We start from the raw sequence: 18,530 nt of genomic DNA on the forward strand, positions 1-18,530 counted from the left end.
ATACACTGCCGCCTTTGAACAGTTTATGGAATCCCACTGCCACCAAACTCCTGATCCTTGGAAATCACATCATTTGGCAATTTCCTGTCCTTGTAAACCTCAAACCCTCCCCACTTCTCCATCAAGCCAAATCTATAATCAAGTACACATTTTAAAGGGTTTTCTTCTAAAGCCTTAGTCTTTTACAAATATCCTTGCAAAAAGCCTTCCCAGTTCTCTCTGCACAACATCTATCCCATCCTCTCATCTCTCCATATACCACTAAGTTGCATTTCTACCTGCAGCCATCCTTAAATGACCTCGGAAATATTGAATCCCATTGCCCCAGAGCAGTAAGTACCTTCCACTGTTTCTTCAAATTTTTCAGGTTCAAATATTGGAGTTCCACAAAATAAACATTGTTTCATGATAGTTCTGCTCCCTCCAGTGCAGGCTGTGGAAGCCACACATGCTACCAAGGATTGAACCTAAGACCAAAGCAGGACTTAAACTGAATAGTAGTCTACCTCAGAGAGGATCGGCATCACTCAACACACTTGTGTATCACTAAAGCAACATGGTAACTATTCAAATATTCTTCACAGACTACACCTGTTCCTGAGTGACCTAGGCCAGGCTAGTATTTTTAAAATACACTCCACAAAAACAAACGTTAACCGAAAAAGATCTACTAAAATGGCACTGTAACTTGCACATACATACACAACAACAGAAAGACTAATCAAGCTGAAGTGGAACCCTTCTTTTCAACAGCATACACTCAAATAACAGACATCCAATCTATCAGAAATGAAAAACAGAGTAAAGCAACAAAGTAAATTATATCTGCTGAAAATGCGACAAAGAGATCTGTTAAGGGTTTGGTGAAAAAATGTGCACTAGAAGGGTGTAACTGGCAGCTCTATTTAAACCCCCCCTCAAGGAAGGCATGAAATGCACTGAGTTTGCAGAGAATCAACACAGGAAACATTAAACTCTTTCTAATGAAAGAGTTTATCACAGTTCATGACAAAGACATGCAAGCACTGATGGGAAAAGTAGCTCTAAACAAGGTGTAACTACATAGGAGACCAAACTCTGACTGGGGAAGAACGATTATCTGAGGGAGCCCAATTTCTTCCCCAGGCCACTCTTAATGGTAAAAGTCTCTTAAACAGGAAAGCCAATACACTTATGAATTCACAGATGGAGTGAGGAAAGAGAGTCTCACTGCTCACAGTCAAGTGCACTAATAGATAACAGTAATTATAAGATGGGCTCAGACCCTGTTCAGGCAAAAAAGAGACTGCCTGAAGGAGGGATGGAGCAGTTCCCTATTCAATGGGACACACAGGATGAGGAGCAGAGGGCAAGTCTGTCATTTGGAAATGAAGCCATGATTATGACCACCACTGAATTCACCCTACAGCTTTGAAGCTGGGAGTCCCGGTGCAGAACCTCTCCAGGGCTGCACAGCCTCAGCTGCGCTGGCAGGTTTGTTAGGAAGGAAGCCGGTGGTGCCCCTGCGCAGCCCCTGCTCACCCGCTGCAGGGTGGCTCCTTCTCCCGCAGCAGCGCTGGGGGCTCCAGGATCTGGACTTTCTGTCTTCCCTGGTGGGTGATTTCTTATTTTGCTATCCACTAGAATTTGCAGAAGGAACTCAACTCATTCAGAAAAAGTCTTGTTTTGAATAAACTGTGAACACCCTGCATACAGAAAAATATCATAAGAACAAAAAGCAAAAAACTATATAAATTCCAAATAAAAATTAGGGTCTGAATACATCTCTCCCTCTAGGCAATTATATGGGTAAATTACTTACTGAACAAATGAAATAGTTATTGTAAGTCCGTTCTTGCAGTACAATTTTTCCAGAAACAGTAAACTACTTTGAGTATTTATCATAATCTGTTATCTGCAGAAAAATGTGAAAACTAAATAAATTTATGGAAATGCATTTACCAAATGACACTGTTCCCTCTGCTGCTTGTAGCAAACTCAGTCATGGAGACTAAGGACAGGTTTGCCTTATTAATACAGCACTCTGCCTGTGTGTTTTAAATACCTTAGAGCACAGTACCATCTGTGTGTATTCTACTAATGAGCTGCTACTTAGACTGAGGAAGGCCGGCCAGCCAACACCGATTACTCAGATGGAGACCGCCTAATTTTTAAGCAATTAATGAGCTCCTCTCTCACTCTATGTAGAAGCTTCCTCCGGTTAATTCTCCTGGCATATTACCATATATCTTATTCCAGAGAAAGTTTCCAAAAGAAGAATATAAAAGAGAGGAACATGACACAGCTCAGTCTTATTCCTTAGAGCAGAGCCCAAACCCTGTGTGGGACACAAGCTTGAGAAGTCCCTGCTGGGACCACCCTGAGCAGGGCCTGCACTGCTGCTTCCCAACGCAGCCAAGACAGGGAACAGCATCCTGCAAAGGGGGTAGCTCAGCCCTCTCCCTCACTCCTGATTGTTTGGGTCACTACAGTACCTTTAGTAACGCCTCAAAGGACAGACTGGAAGAGCCAATACCACGCTTACATGGTAAAAGCTTTGATGGTTTTATTCCCTCTCATCTCCCATTCATTTGAAATATCTGACACTGACTATCACCAAATGATGCACAGCTCCGCAACTGAGGATCACCATCCATGGATGCTGCATGCTCAAGAATCACCGAACGCTTAGCAATATGCTCCCATCTCATCCCTTATTTGACTGATGTTATTTTAAAAGGTGAGCCTTAAGGGGCTATTAGATTATGCAAAAATAGAATTCCCTCTTCTGCCACTAAAAAAATATTTCTTAATAACCTAAACAAAGTTTAAGGAGATCAAAATTACCTTTTACAGCTCCCTGTTGGAAAGCACTGTAGTAAAGCATAGAACGAGTATTAAATTATCTCAGTAATTACATTGATAATGCATAACTTTCATGTGCACAATAAAACCATTAAAGGAGATCTGATTTTTACAAGTATATTACACATCGCGATTCTGAAAGGGCAACCCTATGTGCAGGAAAGGATGCGCTTGTCTTACACAAATCTGAAAAACATGCCAACTCCAATCACAGCACTGAAACTGTTACAGAGGAGAGCTTTTACCCAGCAGCCCCCAGCAAGCAAAACACTTGCCTCCCTTATTTACACACCAATAAGAGACTTAATGTAACATTTCAACTTGGTTTGACATTACCAAGCCATCCTACAACCACATTATGGAATTTGCATTTTTTTAAGTTCTTGTGACCAAGGTACTGCTGGGGGGAGAAGGAAATTGTTCCAAAAGACAACTACAAAAGACAAATTACTATAGCACATCAAGTGTCCTCCTCATTACAAGATGCAGCAAGTTGGTGACACATTCTGCAAGAGATTTCACACAAGAACATGCTGGACAACCAACTGTTCGCATGGGATCTGCGTCCTTCAGAGAAAACTATCAATTACAGCTGTTTATGAAGGAAATGGAGCAGTTCATTTGTAGACATTTATAAAACAGCATTTAATAAAGATGCTTTCTTCATCAGTTGAGGTTTATACTTTCCCTGTGTAAGGTCCAAAACAGTTGCAGCCAGGCATCCCAGGTAGCTGGATTTAGGTTTCATCTCTCATGCCCTAAGTCAGAGGCATGTTTCGCAGTTGGAACAAAACCATTTGCAATAACAATGGAATGGTAAAGAGCAAGTTTAATCATCCAATCCAGATGAAAAAATCATAATGCTGTAAATAATATGATGTAAAGTCACAGTGAATAAGAATTCTGTTGACCTACATCAGAAGTCAGCCAAAAAGCTTCAGCTTTCAATCTGCTCCAATAAAGCTGAGACACTCCACTGCAAAGTGCAGTTGCCTCTGTAGTCCTCTGATTTGCCTAAAATTACAGATGTCATTTTGAATGGAAATATTACATCCAAAATGTCATTAGTGATACACATTGTAATTTCTTTCCTTATTTCTGATTGTCTAAAACCACATCATTATTCACACCTCTCTGGCTTTATGCAGTGGGACAAGATTCAAGGTCACATCAAAAATAAGTAATAGATTCAAGGGCTCAAATCTACAATAATTATTTTCTTGGCTTGAGTTTCAAATCTGCTTTTCTAAACCTCAAGTACCAGAACAAACAGGTTTCAGAAATACTTTTAAAAAGGTTTATTTTCTTAAGAAAACATACTCTGTAATTGGACCCTGCAGCTAGAGAGGAAGAAGCAGGCCCCTCTTCACCCGGGAGGTCTGCCAGAGAGCAGTGCTGATAGCTGCACATCTACCTCCAACCTGGGAGCTAAGGAAGCCTGCAGGATGACCTGGCTCCACTAAAAAGCTCTCACTTTCTCAGTTTTCAGATCTCCTCTGCAGGGAACCCAACAGATTTGGCATGGCCAACTGCTTCCCAGCAGGGAATCCCAGAAACAGGAGGGTCCTGACCACTATGTGTTCAATCTTCCAGCTTCTTCATCTGACATCCATACTAAAGACTTCAGAAGTCCTGGCATTCAGCTGCAACTCTTGAATGCCCCAGAGATACAGGGCCTGAGAATAACCCTGACTTTGATTCATGTTCCAGCAGTTTTCCGTTGCTTATTAAATGTATCCATCTCAGAGAATTTACTGTTCAAAATGAAATTGTGTCACTGAAAAAGAAATTCTGACGAGCCCTATTCTGCAGAATGTGATTATATTTCTGCATTTTACCATTACCTCAAAGACACCAGAATGATTATTTCTCACATTACTCTTCCCTTTCCAGGCCCACGTGTTTTGCTGAACACGTAAGACAGCAAAAGCATGCATGAAGTGGCTCGCACATTGATCCAAATAACTTTAGGATCACAGAGTGCATCCGCAAAACAAAAACATAATGCTTAAATCAAAACCCAAGCAATTCCTGTCATCTTGTGAAAAATCTGACCTACTATATGAACAGTCTTCACAAATATTAAGTCACTTCTATCTTCACCATATCAGTCAATATCCATTAACTCTCAAATAATTATTTTTTTTAAAGTCTGTGAAACAACTTGGCACTCAAATTTTTATATGTATTTGTACAGTGGGATGAAAGGACCAGCATTTCTTTAAACAAACATGAACATCTGGTTAGACTATACACTGAGGTGTCCTTGGATAAAGCTGTTTTAAGCTATTCACACATCTGATGACAGAACTCCAGTTCCTGGTATTGCTAAAAATCTAAAGGCAGCTACTAGGTAAGCACAGATGGAGCCCAGAGTGGTTCAAATGCAGCTGACTGCCTGCAGAGTCACTGCCGTTTATGATCAACAAATGTTCTTTAGGTCAGAGGACTAAGTATCTACACAGGTTTCTATAAACTTGGTTACCCAAGAGACAATTGGTGCCTCCAAGGCTCGTGGTCCCTCAGGTATTCCATATGCCATTTTACAGTCATAAGTGTTTTTTCCTCCTGTGTCCCTCACTATACACTGGGAGGACAGCTTATAGCCAATATACACAACAGACTTGGAACATTCAAAGGCAAAAGTTCTTAGCCTAAAACTAGTGCACAAAACCTGGTATAGCAGAATCTCTCTCCTCTTCCTCCTCCATTTCTATCAGACACATCTTACTATCTTCTACTGAAAAACAGCAGAAATTACAAATACTTTTCCCTAGCACATGTATCCAAGGACATAAAAGCACATTCTACACACATGCTTATTTAGCCTCAAAACTTTTCTAGAAGATAGCATTGTTTTCCTCATCCTTGCCTAAGGCATTAGCAACAGAACAGAGGGAAACATTTCATTTGTGTTATCCACACACCTTCAGTGTGCTGGGCAACCTGAACATCACTTCATCCAGGTAATTTTCTACCATCTATAAAATGGGAATAACTATGATGCAAAGCATTAGAGACAAAAAGCACTTGTATTAAATATCATGGTAGCAGATGTTTACTAAAAACACCATATAGTCCTATGAGACTTTAAAAAAACCAACCCTGCCAAGGTAACAAAGCACAATTAGAATACTGAAAGTCCAGAAAATAATACTATCATGTTTCAAGGCCTCTACTACACAGCTCTAAAACATTTAAACTGTACATGTGATTACTTGATGCCTAAACAGCAGTACGTCCCCCAGAAACAAGCAAGAGTGACATACAAAATATTGTACTTTAAACATTAGAAAGGAATTTGGGAACTTCAGGCTTTCCCTTTTGCCCTGTTTCAGGCCTGTTGACTGAAAGGGGAGCTGAATCCCTCTGGGGCTTGCCCTGATATGTACCACTTTCCCTGATGCCTCCTGCCCCAGAGGGGCTGTAGGTCAGGTTAGCAGTCAGGGTCTGATGCAGGTTCCCAATTTTCCCACTTCATTGCAGCAACAGGAATGAGAAAGCCAGATACAAAAGGCTCATGTCAGGTACCGCTACTATGACCAGTTTCTTTATTAAAAACCAGTGAACAATGCTTACAGCTGCCTGGATCAAATGGTCTCCTACTTATTCAATTACTATTTAATTTCCCATTTGGAATAATGGCTATAGAAATCTCAGTAGATACCTTTTTAAAGGAATACTGATCCCTCAAAGATGCAAACCAACTGCACCTGTCTTAAATTAAAGTATCAAAATACCTTAATCAAAAACAAAAGTGATTGGGAGTGAGTTTCCATAGGTCATATGCAGCACAACAGAGCTACAGTTTTGTGAATCTCAAAGGTAGAAGAGGTCTAAAACAAGTCAGGCTAACAGAAATACCCTCACACTGCCTCCCTTTCCTGCCTTGAACAAGGAACCACATGGGGAGGGCAAGCAAGAAGGAACTCGCTCAGGCACAGGCAGCCTGGTTACCATATCATGGAAAAAGCAAAGTGCTCAGGTCGGAAGCTTAACTTTTGTCTAAGTCTCTGTCTTCAGTGGCAGAGCACTATATGTTTTCGTATCAGTATGTATTATAAGTACTAATCATGCTTCTTGTAGGAAAGAATCAATTGGATTTGAAAGGGTTAGAGATTAATAAAGTGATAAAACGTACACTCTAGAGGTGACACTGCAGCTCAGATCAATTTTGCTTTCAACTCATAGATAGGCAATCATTTCTACTTTAGCAAGTTATAACAGTACCACAACAATCTCACGCAGGTCTATATACCAACATTTGCACACACATGCACTACACTAAAAAGAATTCCTTCCTTCTTCAGTCAACAACTTGAAATACTTAACACTCTACCTCCCAAAAAGGGAAACCTGTTTTCTTCATTATTTGTAAAGCCAACTTCTCCAAACTTAAATGCCAAAAAATAACCAAAAATGCACCTTAATTCTCCTTTGTTGTTCTTTCCCATAGCGATTCCAGCATCTCCTACCTCACAATTTTACTGCTTGCCACGTTCACAGCTACACTTATGGCAAAAACAAGTATGTAACTAAAAAAGAAGTTTCCGATCCAGTGTGTCACAAGGACTAGCAATTTAAAACTGAAATGCACTCCAAACAACAAGCAAGGTTCTGCAAGCAGAAAAAGTTCTTTAAATTCAGTGGACAGAGATATGAGAATGTGTATTAATATTCATACCTAGTCCAGTGTAAGGAGCCTTATCTACATTCCTTCAAATACATACAGCAGTCTGCGAAAGCTGCTTTAAACACATATTCAGGTTACGAAAAACCAAGCACACTTCAGAACTGTTCTTGGTCAGGAGTTGAACCATAACTAAGCCATTACATCACAAATTCCCCATAGGTTTTATAGGTCCATATCCCCCTAAGTCACCTCCGAGTCTCTGCATGACCAAGAGATGTCCCAAACTGAGCACTCATCTGTAGGACTAGTGAACATGCTGAGCTTGAAGACTGTGTGCTGGGTAAGTTTGCAGCTGTATTATTTATATAAATTCAATCATTAGGTAAGACAGACCTCCCAAAAATATTTTCATGAACAAGTTGAAAAACAAATCATGCCAGAACAACTTTTTCTGTCCCTCAGGACAGTCAGTTTCAGAGTAAGGACACAAACCTAGCACACACACCCTCAAAGTGAACATACTAGAAATACTGAAATAAAGATCTCTCAAAATTTCTATTTAGGATCTTAAAGAAAACAAACCAAAGACACCTGGATACATTAGTTTGTTTTTTTTAATTTTAAAAGGTTCCATTTTGAGGAGGAAAAAAAAAAATATCCAGTCAAAGGCACAGAGCTGGAAGATTTCTCAATCATGATGAAATGTCTACTGGAGGTTCAGATATTATTAATAAACTCTTACATGCTGCAGCTAGATGTAGAACAGATATCCAAACAGCTGACATAATGCTCATATTGCAAGAGTGGAAGATTATAGATTTTTAACTGAGGAAGTGACATTTCTTTCATGCTTTGCTTATTTCCCCTATCCCTAAAGATCCTACCTTTGTGATTTACTGCACTTGGAACAATTTAATTGTGTTCATTTATTTTATTCAGATACAGTTGCGGTTTCCCTTTTGGGAAAGGAGTCTAGCTTTAATATTTAAGTATCAGATCAATATTTTAATTGTTTAAATTATACATGAACTCATTTTAAATGAGTGTAATAGCTAAAAATTTGAGTGTTTAAATAAGTTCAATATTTAAACCCTGTCAGGCTGAGGTCACTAAAAAAAACCCCAAGCTTCTAGCAGATTATTTCCTTTTTTGTTCTTCTCTATGCATCTCCCTTCCTCCCCACCAGCAAATAGAATGTCTAAATGTTGCCAGCTGTCTCCCAGATAAGTCTGTCTAGCTACAATGCCGCTTTCTTTCTAGAAAAGAGGAAACCAAGACTGAGACTCCCATAACAAGGTGCACGGACTACCGATGCTTCACAGCTTCCTGGCTGGTAGCCCCCCGAGACCTGACTGAGTACAGGAGCCTGGCTCCTCGCTTCCCACTGATCCAAACTGAACAGATGGAGAGCAGCCGTGAACCTGTGAGCAGACACAACTGTATGCAAGAGGGACCCTACATTCCCCCACCGATGACAGCTTAGAACAACAGTGATCTCGACTTTTTTTGTTTGCTGGAGCTGTGAATAACTTAACATTTTCTGGGGAAAGTAGGAGATCAGTGCGTGCTGATTAATGCTGCCAAGCTCCCATTTACTCTATGTATGCACGTTACTTGCAGGAAGTAAAAGCTGAAAGCCTGTTTTGCATCATTCATATCTCGGACATTGGGAGAACCCATAGCCATGCATTTTACATGAGGGCCAGAAGTCAGCTCTTCAGGTAGATGCAATTGCAAACAAAAAGCAAATGGCAACTGTGAGGGCTCATCCTGCAGCTCCTCTAGGCGCCCAACCCAGCAGGAGCAACAGACTTTTAAGAGTTATGTTCCTCTAGGATATCCCACTCCAGGCACAAATCCATGAGTCACCTCTGAAGTATAAACACCTCCATTTCCATGTGTGTCACAGTTTTCATGGCCAAAGTGATGAGGCACCAATACAGACAGACTGAGAAAGAAGGGAGCAGAGGGAAATCCTTGGCTAGAACAGTGACAACTAGTAGGAGAGCAAAGCTCTCCTGAAACATCTATAGCAGAGCACAGTAAGTTGTTGCACAACATTTAAAAGGCATGAAAAATCAAGCCAATAGGTTTTAAATGAATGTGTTAAAGCACTAAGTCCCAAACACTGCAACATCAATGAGAGGATCTGGCTATGCCATGCACAGCAAGGCATGATGCTACGGCAAGCCCTCTCTCCCAAGCCATTGGTGACAAAGTTGGATACAGGTGGAGGGTGATGGGGTGGGTGAGGTGTGTGAGCAGACACACTTGCTTCTCTGGCATATGACTGCCTCTTGGGTGCTCCCAAGATAAAGAGGAGGAAAAGGAAGGCCAGAATCCCAGAGAACATCTGTCTGACACACTACAGAAGAGAAGACACAAGGCTCTGGCTCTGTAGCTTGGAGGACATACCAGTGCCAGGCCTGAGCCAATTAAGCCATGTTAACCTGCAGAAAGACTACTACCAGCTCTACAGCCAGCAGCCTAGTAGAAACCTTGCGAATGTCTGCCCGTGCTCCTCCACACAAGGTTGGCATGCCCTCTGGAGCTCTAGCATGCTGAGACAGGGTATTTCAGCTCAGCAAATAAATACAGCAACAATAAATGGTATCAATTATTCACTAATGGAATTATGTCTAGTAAGTCAAACAGAATCTATAATCTGAAAAATCTTTTACTTAAAAAATGCAATGTTCTTTTAATTGGTTTTATATTCCCTGCTATGATTATTCAAAGCACTATATACAAAGGGCTTGGGAAGAGAAGTCACTTAATCAGGTTAAAGGGAAATCACCTGCCAGCTAGGAACCTAGCAGTTCCCACATCCTCAATTTATTTGTATAACCTCCACCTGTAAAATACCCTTTTCTAGGCTACTGCTAAGGCTGCAGACACAGCAATAGCTGTTCACTCAGTTTTACTTCTTAAAGCAGGCAGAAAGGATGATGTGCAGCTTGCAAAAAAGCTTCTTAATATTAAGAAATGCTTGTGAAACTTAAGTCAATGTTACATTCACACAGATGCTTGAGGCAAACTGTTCAGTTCCCACCACAAACAGCAATCGTTACTCTGTAGACATGACAGATTTCTTCTGGAGCATCTGGAAGTTGCTGCCTGTAACGAAGAATCTGACTAGCATAATTAAATTAGCTCACCCATTTTAATTATTTTGGCACCACATCTCAAGTGAGAAGCAGCCAAACAAATTTGTCTTGCTATGAGTTTCTGTGTCATTTTTGCAGCATTGCAAGGAACTCTAAAACCTATCTGAGGCCTCACATGCATTCCTGCTTGTCTTCTCCAAATGGAAATATGGACTCCTGAATCTCTAACAAAGGGCAAGTAAAGGACATGAGACAGATCTCTTTCAGTTCTGCTTTCCCTTCCATGAGAACTGTTTCTTCAGCAAACTTTAATTCTATGCTTGCAACTGGAGGACTGTTTCATCACCTTCTGTTTGACATCTCAGATCCTCCACTCCTGATCTCTCTTTGATGACTCTTGCCTGTTGCCCAGACCCTGTGTACTCTCTGCATTTGCTGTCTGAAGTCCCATTCTCAACTTTCTCTCCTTGGGTTTCCATTCCTTAGCGTCGAAGGAATATTTTCCAATCAGCCTCTGAAGATGACTTCCTAGCCAAACCACTGTTCTCTTTAAGGCAACTTCAGTTTCACTGATAATGCCCTTCTGGACATTCTTTCCCCCCTCCCCCTTGATTGCCTGAGTTGTAGTGATGCCTTTGCATTGCCTGAAGACAACACTACACCTTCTCCTTGCTCCACTCCAAGTCCTCTTCAACTCAGCTCTCTTTAGATTCTGCCTGCCCCTTTAGGAATTCATATTCCATTATGCGATACTACACACATGCTAGTCAACTTCATAATTGCTCTTGTACTTAACACTAATCACAATTCTGACCATTCATGCAATAATTCTACACACTGCTTGGGAAAATGCCAGTCTACATAAGTCAGCAAAGATACCAATACCCTGATTTTGCTGGTTTATTGACCTAGTAGCCCAAATCTGTCTTTATCATCAGTGTCAGCACTTTCCATGCACTGCTTCACACAGCTCTACGTAACTGTCTGCACAATTTCCCTTCCTCTTGTAAAGTTGCTCACCAACTTAGACATCCCCATACCAATAGCCAGCAAGACCCAAGACTACAGCATCCATCCAGAACACTGCTGTAGAGATCCTATCCACGGGGTGTCATTTGGGCACCCCATCCAGTCCCCCCCACCCCCAAGGTCCCATCTGCAGCTGAAACAGTCTTCCTGTGTTCAGACATCCTGCTGTTTCCACTGCAGCGCAGCTGCCCACAAATAAGCATTAAATTGCATTCCCCTTCCTACTCTCCTTTATCAAGACATCAGTAAAAAAAAAAAAAAAAAAAAAAAAAGACCCTGAACTACAGCATGCTATAGCTACTGTCACCCTATCAAGCAACATGGTCTCATTGTTTCTTTGTGTTGCCTGGCTGCATCCATCCACTCTCTCTGATTTTCTTCTTAAACAAGAATACAAATAGTTAAAGTTCAGAAACCTCTGGAGCATCTGTCCCTTCAAAACAGATAACATTTAGTGAAGCCCTCAAGAGTCAAACAACAGTCCTTCATATCTAAAGATCCCTTTCAGAAAGGGAGTCAAATTATCAATTTTGTTCCAAGTGCTGAAATCACAGAAACAGAAAATGCATTTCACACGCAATGTAGTAGAAAAAGAAGAAGCAAAAATAGAAAGAAATCAAGAGTTTGCTCCACACAGCGAGCTAAAAATCAGCACATATAATAGAATGAATGTTGAAGGTGAAAATCAACTACATTTTCATGTACTTGCAAAAAAAACTATAATTTTACTTTACGGGCATTTTCCCCCTTCATCTTATACTCAACATATACCAACTCAATCAAATGAAAAGAAAAGAAAAAAGCTATTCACTAGTGGGCTATATTTAGCAATAGGCAGTCTAACATATTAAAACATTTTTCCCACCAGCACTCAACCTGAATTGATACTGTCATCAGCTGCCAATAACACAAGACATTCTGCAGTCAAAGAAAGCAGATTAAAAAAAAACAAAACCTCAAAACAGCCCAACAACCACCACAAACACAAAAAACCCCACTAAAATATAATTAAACCACTAGCTGAATGATGCTATAAACACAGGCATGTTACTTCTACAGATACGTACTTCTGATAAAGGAAATGCAAAGGTCCTTCCTTGCAGCCAGGTGGTGTTGCCGGGCATCAGTGAATCAAGGCTGTTCAGTTATACAGATTATGGATCTCATAGGGGTTCCCATCCAGGCCAGTAATAGCAGTTTTGAAAAACAGGAACACCACCGCCCTTAGAGTTTAGATCAAACTCCACTGTAGCCAAATCCATAACTGCTCTCACAGGGCAAACAGGGCTCAGGGCACAATAACCACAACAAAAAGCTGTAGACTAGTTCAATTTAGCAACACCCATTTATACTTTCTAGCCCAGCAGAAAGAATTCAGCCTAGCATCTGGTGGTTCCCAGAGTCATGCTTCCTAGCCTGGGATGTGACATCTAATTCTGCAAATGTGTATCCTGGAAGGAGATACTGTAATACCTCTTTGAAGTGTTCTGTTACTATTAGTGGGTTTCAAAAGCAGATGTAAACATAAACCAACTCCCACTCCCTTCTACTGCCAGAGATAATCTACCTAGGAAAGCTCTTCCCAGTTAGCCTCACATATGATCGCACATATGGCTGGCATGACTTTTTGGAAGATGCCCTTCCAACATACAAAAAAATCATCCAGACTTAAAATTCACCACAAACCACATCCACAGTTAAGAAAATCCCTTAGCATGAGTAAAAGATTGAATGTTAATGCCAAAGTCATTATTACCTTTATAGGTTTTCAATCAGATCAACCTTTTCTCTTTCTTTTCTTTTTTTTTTTAATTATTATTATTAAAAGAAAACATAAGGAATTTTCAAATATCTTAGTCACATCAACAGAACATTATAGTGAGAAAAATCATCCTGTAACATCTGGTAAGCAAACCATATTGGTTATGACCTTTTTTTTTTTTTTTCAGAAGAAAACAAGAAGTATTAATGCAAAACAAAAAGCAGTCATCTAAAATGCTTGATTGCATGAGCACTAGGTCCAGATTCAAAAGTAAAAATATTTTTCTGTGACTTACCAGAATTTCTCTTTGACACGAGCTTCAAATTCATGCTGACTACAGTACAGATCACAAGAACCAAGAGAACAAGAGGCTTCATCTTTCACTTTCTGTGACAGCTGAAATGCAAACATAGTATGAAGTCTGAATCACAGCTCTTCACTACAACAAAGCAGCAGCTATAGTTAAACATTTCTCAAAGAACGGTTACAGGGCAATGGCTTAATCTAGTGACTTCTGGGTTTATTTTTATGCAGAGGTAGGAAAACATAACGGTTCAAAGTAACTGTCTATGAATAATTTATCTCTATCACACAAAAGGGCTGGGGTTTTTTTAAATGACACTTTGAAAATACCATTTTGCTTAAAAAACCCACAAGATTTAACTGTTTATTTGAAATAGTATGGGTCTAATCTGGCAGATTTTTGTACATGATTTAAGGGGAAGACCCTGATGGTCATGATTAGTTTTGTCTCATACAAACAGGCCACATATTTAAAAAAAACTTCACATTTTTCAGGAAAAGATAAAGAATAGGTTATTCATGCAATTCCTCTTAGCAATCGTATTTTCCCACTGGTCACCTTGTAAAAGCTCCTACAATTAATTAATGCTATTCCAGAGAGTTCTCCTATAAAATAAGGTAAAGGCAGGTGAACAAAATTCAGAAATCAATGAATACAGGTCTCGGGATTCTTACTAAAAAGATAAAAGTAGTCTCTCCTGTGAACTTTACTACCTACTTTATATTACATAAATTTAAAAAAGAAATAATGTTTAAAATTGTATTTTTAATTTTATATACTTACTGGAACTAAATCTGTTTTTATTTACAAGTACAAGGTCATTCAAGAAAACATAGCAAGAGCAGACTGAGGCTCTTTATCTGTACTTGAAAACAGGTAGAACAAACTTGAACTAAGCAAAGTCCATCTCTCTATATCTCTCTCTCTATATCTAAATGGAAAAGAGAGATGATTAATTATAAGCTAGAGTCCTGAAATATATGCTTAGCTTGAAGTCACAGGCCTTTAAGTGGCTTGATATATTTAGACTCCAGGAATCCATCTCCATATCAGATACAGACTTTTGATCAGGACCCTTATTCTCAGATAAAGAGGGCAGTCATCTAAATCAGTATAAAATTATTATTTGCACCAAAAGATTCAGCAAACATTTTATAGCAGTTTCTTTTAAACAAAAATCCACAAAACTACCTGCATTAGTAGTCAAAATGAAGGCCAACAAAACAGAATCATTTCTTAAATGCTGTACCACATCCGCCTGCCCAGCTCGCTCCGAGGCACCCTCAAACTTTGGGACCAGCCCAGACTCCTGCAGCTCCGAACAGTTGCTCAACGTGATAAACCCACAAGAGGGTGTAATGTCCTGCACGTCACTGAAAATTATTTAGTTTAATTTGAGTTTATTACATCAAGTATTCTTCCCTTGCAATTCTACTACCAGCCTACTGTTGTGTGAAGAAGATGTAAGGAACCATGTATAATCTTTTACACAGTGGCAATTATGCTGCTATTCAATTATTTCAAAATTACCACTTACAACTGAAGTTTTCTCCCTCTCACCCTACCGTACTGCGAGCTATAAAAGGACAGGGGATTTTTTTCCCCCCGTGCATTCTATGTTCCCGTTGGCACTTTATGCCTATTGATTCCCCACAGTAACAACACTAAAGGGGTTTTCAAGGAATAATACGTGCTGAAGGCTGTCTGACAGTGGTTAATAGCAGAATTAGTATTCATTCTCCCTTAACCTCTCCTTGGAGTACCAAAATCCTGAAACAAGCAAGGCCATCTTGACAAGAGAGCTTAAAAAAAGTAATTGAACTAAATCTTTTGACAGATAATTGTAATGATGATGTTACGCTAGAGTGATTTTCAAGAGTAGCTTTGCAAATTACTTTCTCCGCTTCCCTCCCTTCAGTTATTACAGCTGAGGTATGTAACTCCTAGGTCTTCTTTCATGTGGGTCCCTCCATCCCCACCCCAAACGCGCTATGCTGCATTAAATACACTTAAAAATTCAAAGCAAGTTCTGCCAGCCAACATTCATGCTAGAGATAGGGGAAAATTCTTGGTTCTGTCAGCATTGATAGGAGCTTTGCTTTTTGAAGCCCTGACCTCACCAAGGCAGGCAGTCTCTGTTCCTGCAAAAATCAGGAAAATGCAGCAGGAAAAGGGCAAGAAACTACTCCACTACCCAGTCATTCACAGCCTAGCCCAGAGCCTCAGCTTGTCACATTTGACACAATCCCACTGAAGCTGGCATGAAAATACACATCAGAGTTTGAGGTGTCATCTTCATCATCTTAGACATCCAACTGGAAGAAGGTAGGAACAGTCACACCAGTGTGACCAGTGGGTCAGCCAATTACTGTCCTGAGACAGCAGACAGCTATAGACAACAAGGCTGTTCAAACTGCCATATTATAGATAACTTTTTAAACATACAATTTTACAAAGAATGCAAGGTACAGTATAAGATATATTTCCTCCAGAAGAATGCCAAGCAGCCAGAAGAAGGAAGGTCATATGTGTCCAAGGAAAAGTCACGAAATTTGCTCAGGAGGAAATTTCTGGGGCTGAGCCTGCCAAGACTCCCACCGTGTCTTCCAGCGGAACCAGTCTCACAGCTCCCTCCTCTGGGCCATTCGCTCACCTATCAGGCAGTGGGATGGACTAGAGACTCAAGACAATCCTGTGCTAGACCTACTAGCACTTCTAGAAATAAATGAGTGGGAGAATATCCATGGTCAGATGAAGAACATGAATAAGCCTGAAGAGATATGAGATGGGATAAACCAGTTAACATTTAATACCATTTTTCTATAATTGAGGCCTTTTCCTCCAAGCAGCACTGATTCTGTCATTTGACAAACTTTCTCCTCACATGCGCTGAGCAGCATTTCCCTGAGGAGCTGCTCACTGTGATGCTGTCAACTCCAAGCAGTAAGTAGGGCCTCACAGCTTTAACAAGAACATAGTACTCCACTGGATACACCCTCTCAAGAGGGTGACCAAGTTTAGGACCATTCCCAGAAGAGTGAAGAAGACATCTGTCTTAATAAGGATATAGAAATACCAATTACAGCTAACTTGCCCAAGATCATCGAGAGTGTTTGTTGAGAAGGTTGGAATAATCGCTAAACAAGTTAATCCAGCCCTTCTTGTGATGTGCCAGGTTGCATTTGTATCGAGATAAGTAAAGGGAGGTTGCTACCATCAGAGGGAGAAGTGTCAGAGAAGCAAGGTGTGACAACTTTATTTTCAATCGTTCCACTGCTAATGAGGCCTCCCTTCCCTCTTCATACCATTTGATGCTACAGACCTTCAGGCAGCTTTCCCAGTCTGCTGTGAGCACCCAGCAGCTACAAGGAGACCAGGCTGTGATGCAGCACAAATTCTGTTCTTCTAACAGAAACCCTGATTCCCATATGCTGCCTGATGCCCTTCACCTATGTTGACAAACTTAGTTCTTTCTTCTGAGTCCTCAGAAAACAGAACTTGGGAAATAGTGTTCCGTTTTCTTCATGTAATGCTTGCTGTCCTTCTAGCACCCACTTCAGTTCACATAGCTTCCCAGATTCAAGAGAATTTCAAGTGACAAGGTTAGAAGAAAGTGCTTAGAAACAAGAAGGAAATTGGAGCATTAATATTCTGCACAAAACCCAGCACTGCGATTCCCACGTTCCTGCTTTAAATATAATTTAGGTTTGCTCTAATTTCTACCACAAGCTTTGTTTATACAGTGTTCCTTTTCGAGAGAAAGCAAGGAAAGTGGTGCATGTGTGCACTCAGGCACACGTCTGCGCGCAGACCAAGATTTGCTGACACACCGTGAGGCTCTGTAGGTTCTGGTTTCTCCACAGAAGCTGCGATGCAGAAGGTGCTCATTAAAAACAGCAGCCCACCTCTTTAGTGGTTTCCAGTTGTCAGGTTTTGTTGCTCAGAAATCTCACAGAAATAAATTACAGTTTTCACTCCACATACAAAGGATGAAATGGCAACAGTAATTCTTTCGTTGTCTTTACGGCATGCTAGATGGTGACTTCTGTTCATTTCTTTTCAAACCATTTCCCCACTTCACTTTTTTAAGGCTTCGAATTTTAATATGAACTCTCCCTCAGGTCTTCTCTTCTTTTGCCAACACACCACACTTTGAGCTGTTTATTACTGAAAGATTTTCACTCTATGTAATATGCTGCATGGAAGCAATCCACAATGGGCACCAGTCCCTTTTTGTTGATACCTCAAACACAAGCAAGAAAATATTTAAGATCAGAGAGGCATGCTAGTTCAAATAATGTATCTTCAGCTCTGCTTGATACAGGACATGCAGTGTTCTTCGCTCTGCTGCTCAATGATCATCAAAGAATATTTCATTTTGCCTAATTCACTGTGTATCTTCACCATCATAACCAGCCAGTTACGTTGTCTAAATACACAATGAACATTAATTCTACAAAGCATGTGCATTTGGCATTTGTCTTGCTGGATTTGAGCCTCCATTGGGCTCAAATTCAGAACTTGCTAATTCTCCTTGTTCAGCTGAAATTCTACAAGAAATTTTACACTGAGGTAACCGCAGAGGGAACCTTGCAGTGCTTGTGTTGTGCGAACTGAAAGTAACCACCAACAATGAGACAACCTCTAAAATGTCTGTGATTATTACCAGCTCAACGGTGTATCAGCTGCATGATAGCAATACAAGACCACGATATTGTCCTTAGGAAGCAAAGGGAATGACAACTAAATACACAGAGCACCCGACAAGGTCACAACACCAATCTGTAATGATTCTTCCGAAGGCTGCATGTCTGGATACAAAAGAAAAGGAACAAACAGTAAAACTCACAG

The 18,530-nt window shown here is 40.4% G+C and overlaps 1 protein-coding gene across 3 annotated transcripts in view; it reads right to left on the reverse strand.

Annotated features, from left to right (window-relative positions):
- Positions 1 to 18,530, reverse strand: part of IL1RAPL2 (interleukin 1 receptor accessory protein like 2) — a 406,561-nt gene that overhangs the window by 373,318 nt on the left and 14,713 nt on the right. The window contains exon 2 of one of the 3 annotated variants that reach the window (XM_075763494.1): positions 13,671 to 13,787. In XM_075763494.1, coding sequence (XP_075619609.1) covers positions 13,671 to 13,752 — 82 coding nt within the window. In that variant the 5' untranslated portion in view covers positions 13,753 to 13,787. Of the gene's footprint in view, positions 1 to 13,670; positions 13,788 to 18,530 lie in introns of those variants that run through there. The other 2 variants (XM_075763495.1, XM_075763496.1) reach the window with 2 other exon arrangements.

The sequence above is a fragment of the Balearica regulorum genome, chromosome 11 (genome assembly GCF_011004875.1).
Source record: "Balearica regulorum gibbericeps isolate bBalReg1 chromosome 11, bBalReg1.pri, whole genome shotgun sequence".
NCBI lineage: Eukaryota > Metazoa > Chordata > Aves > Gruiformes > Gruidae > Balearica > Balearica regulorum.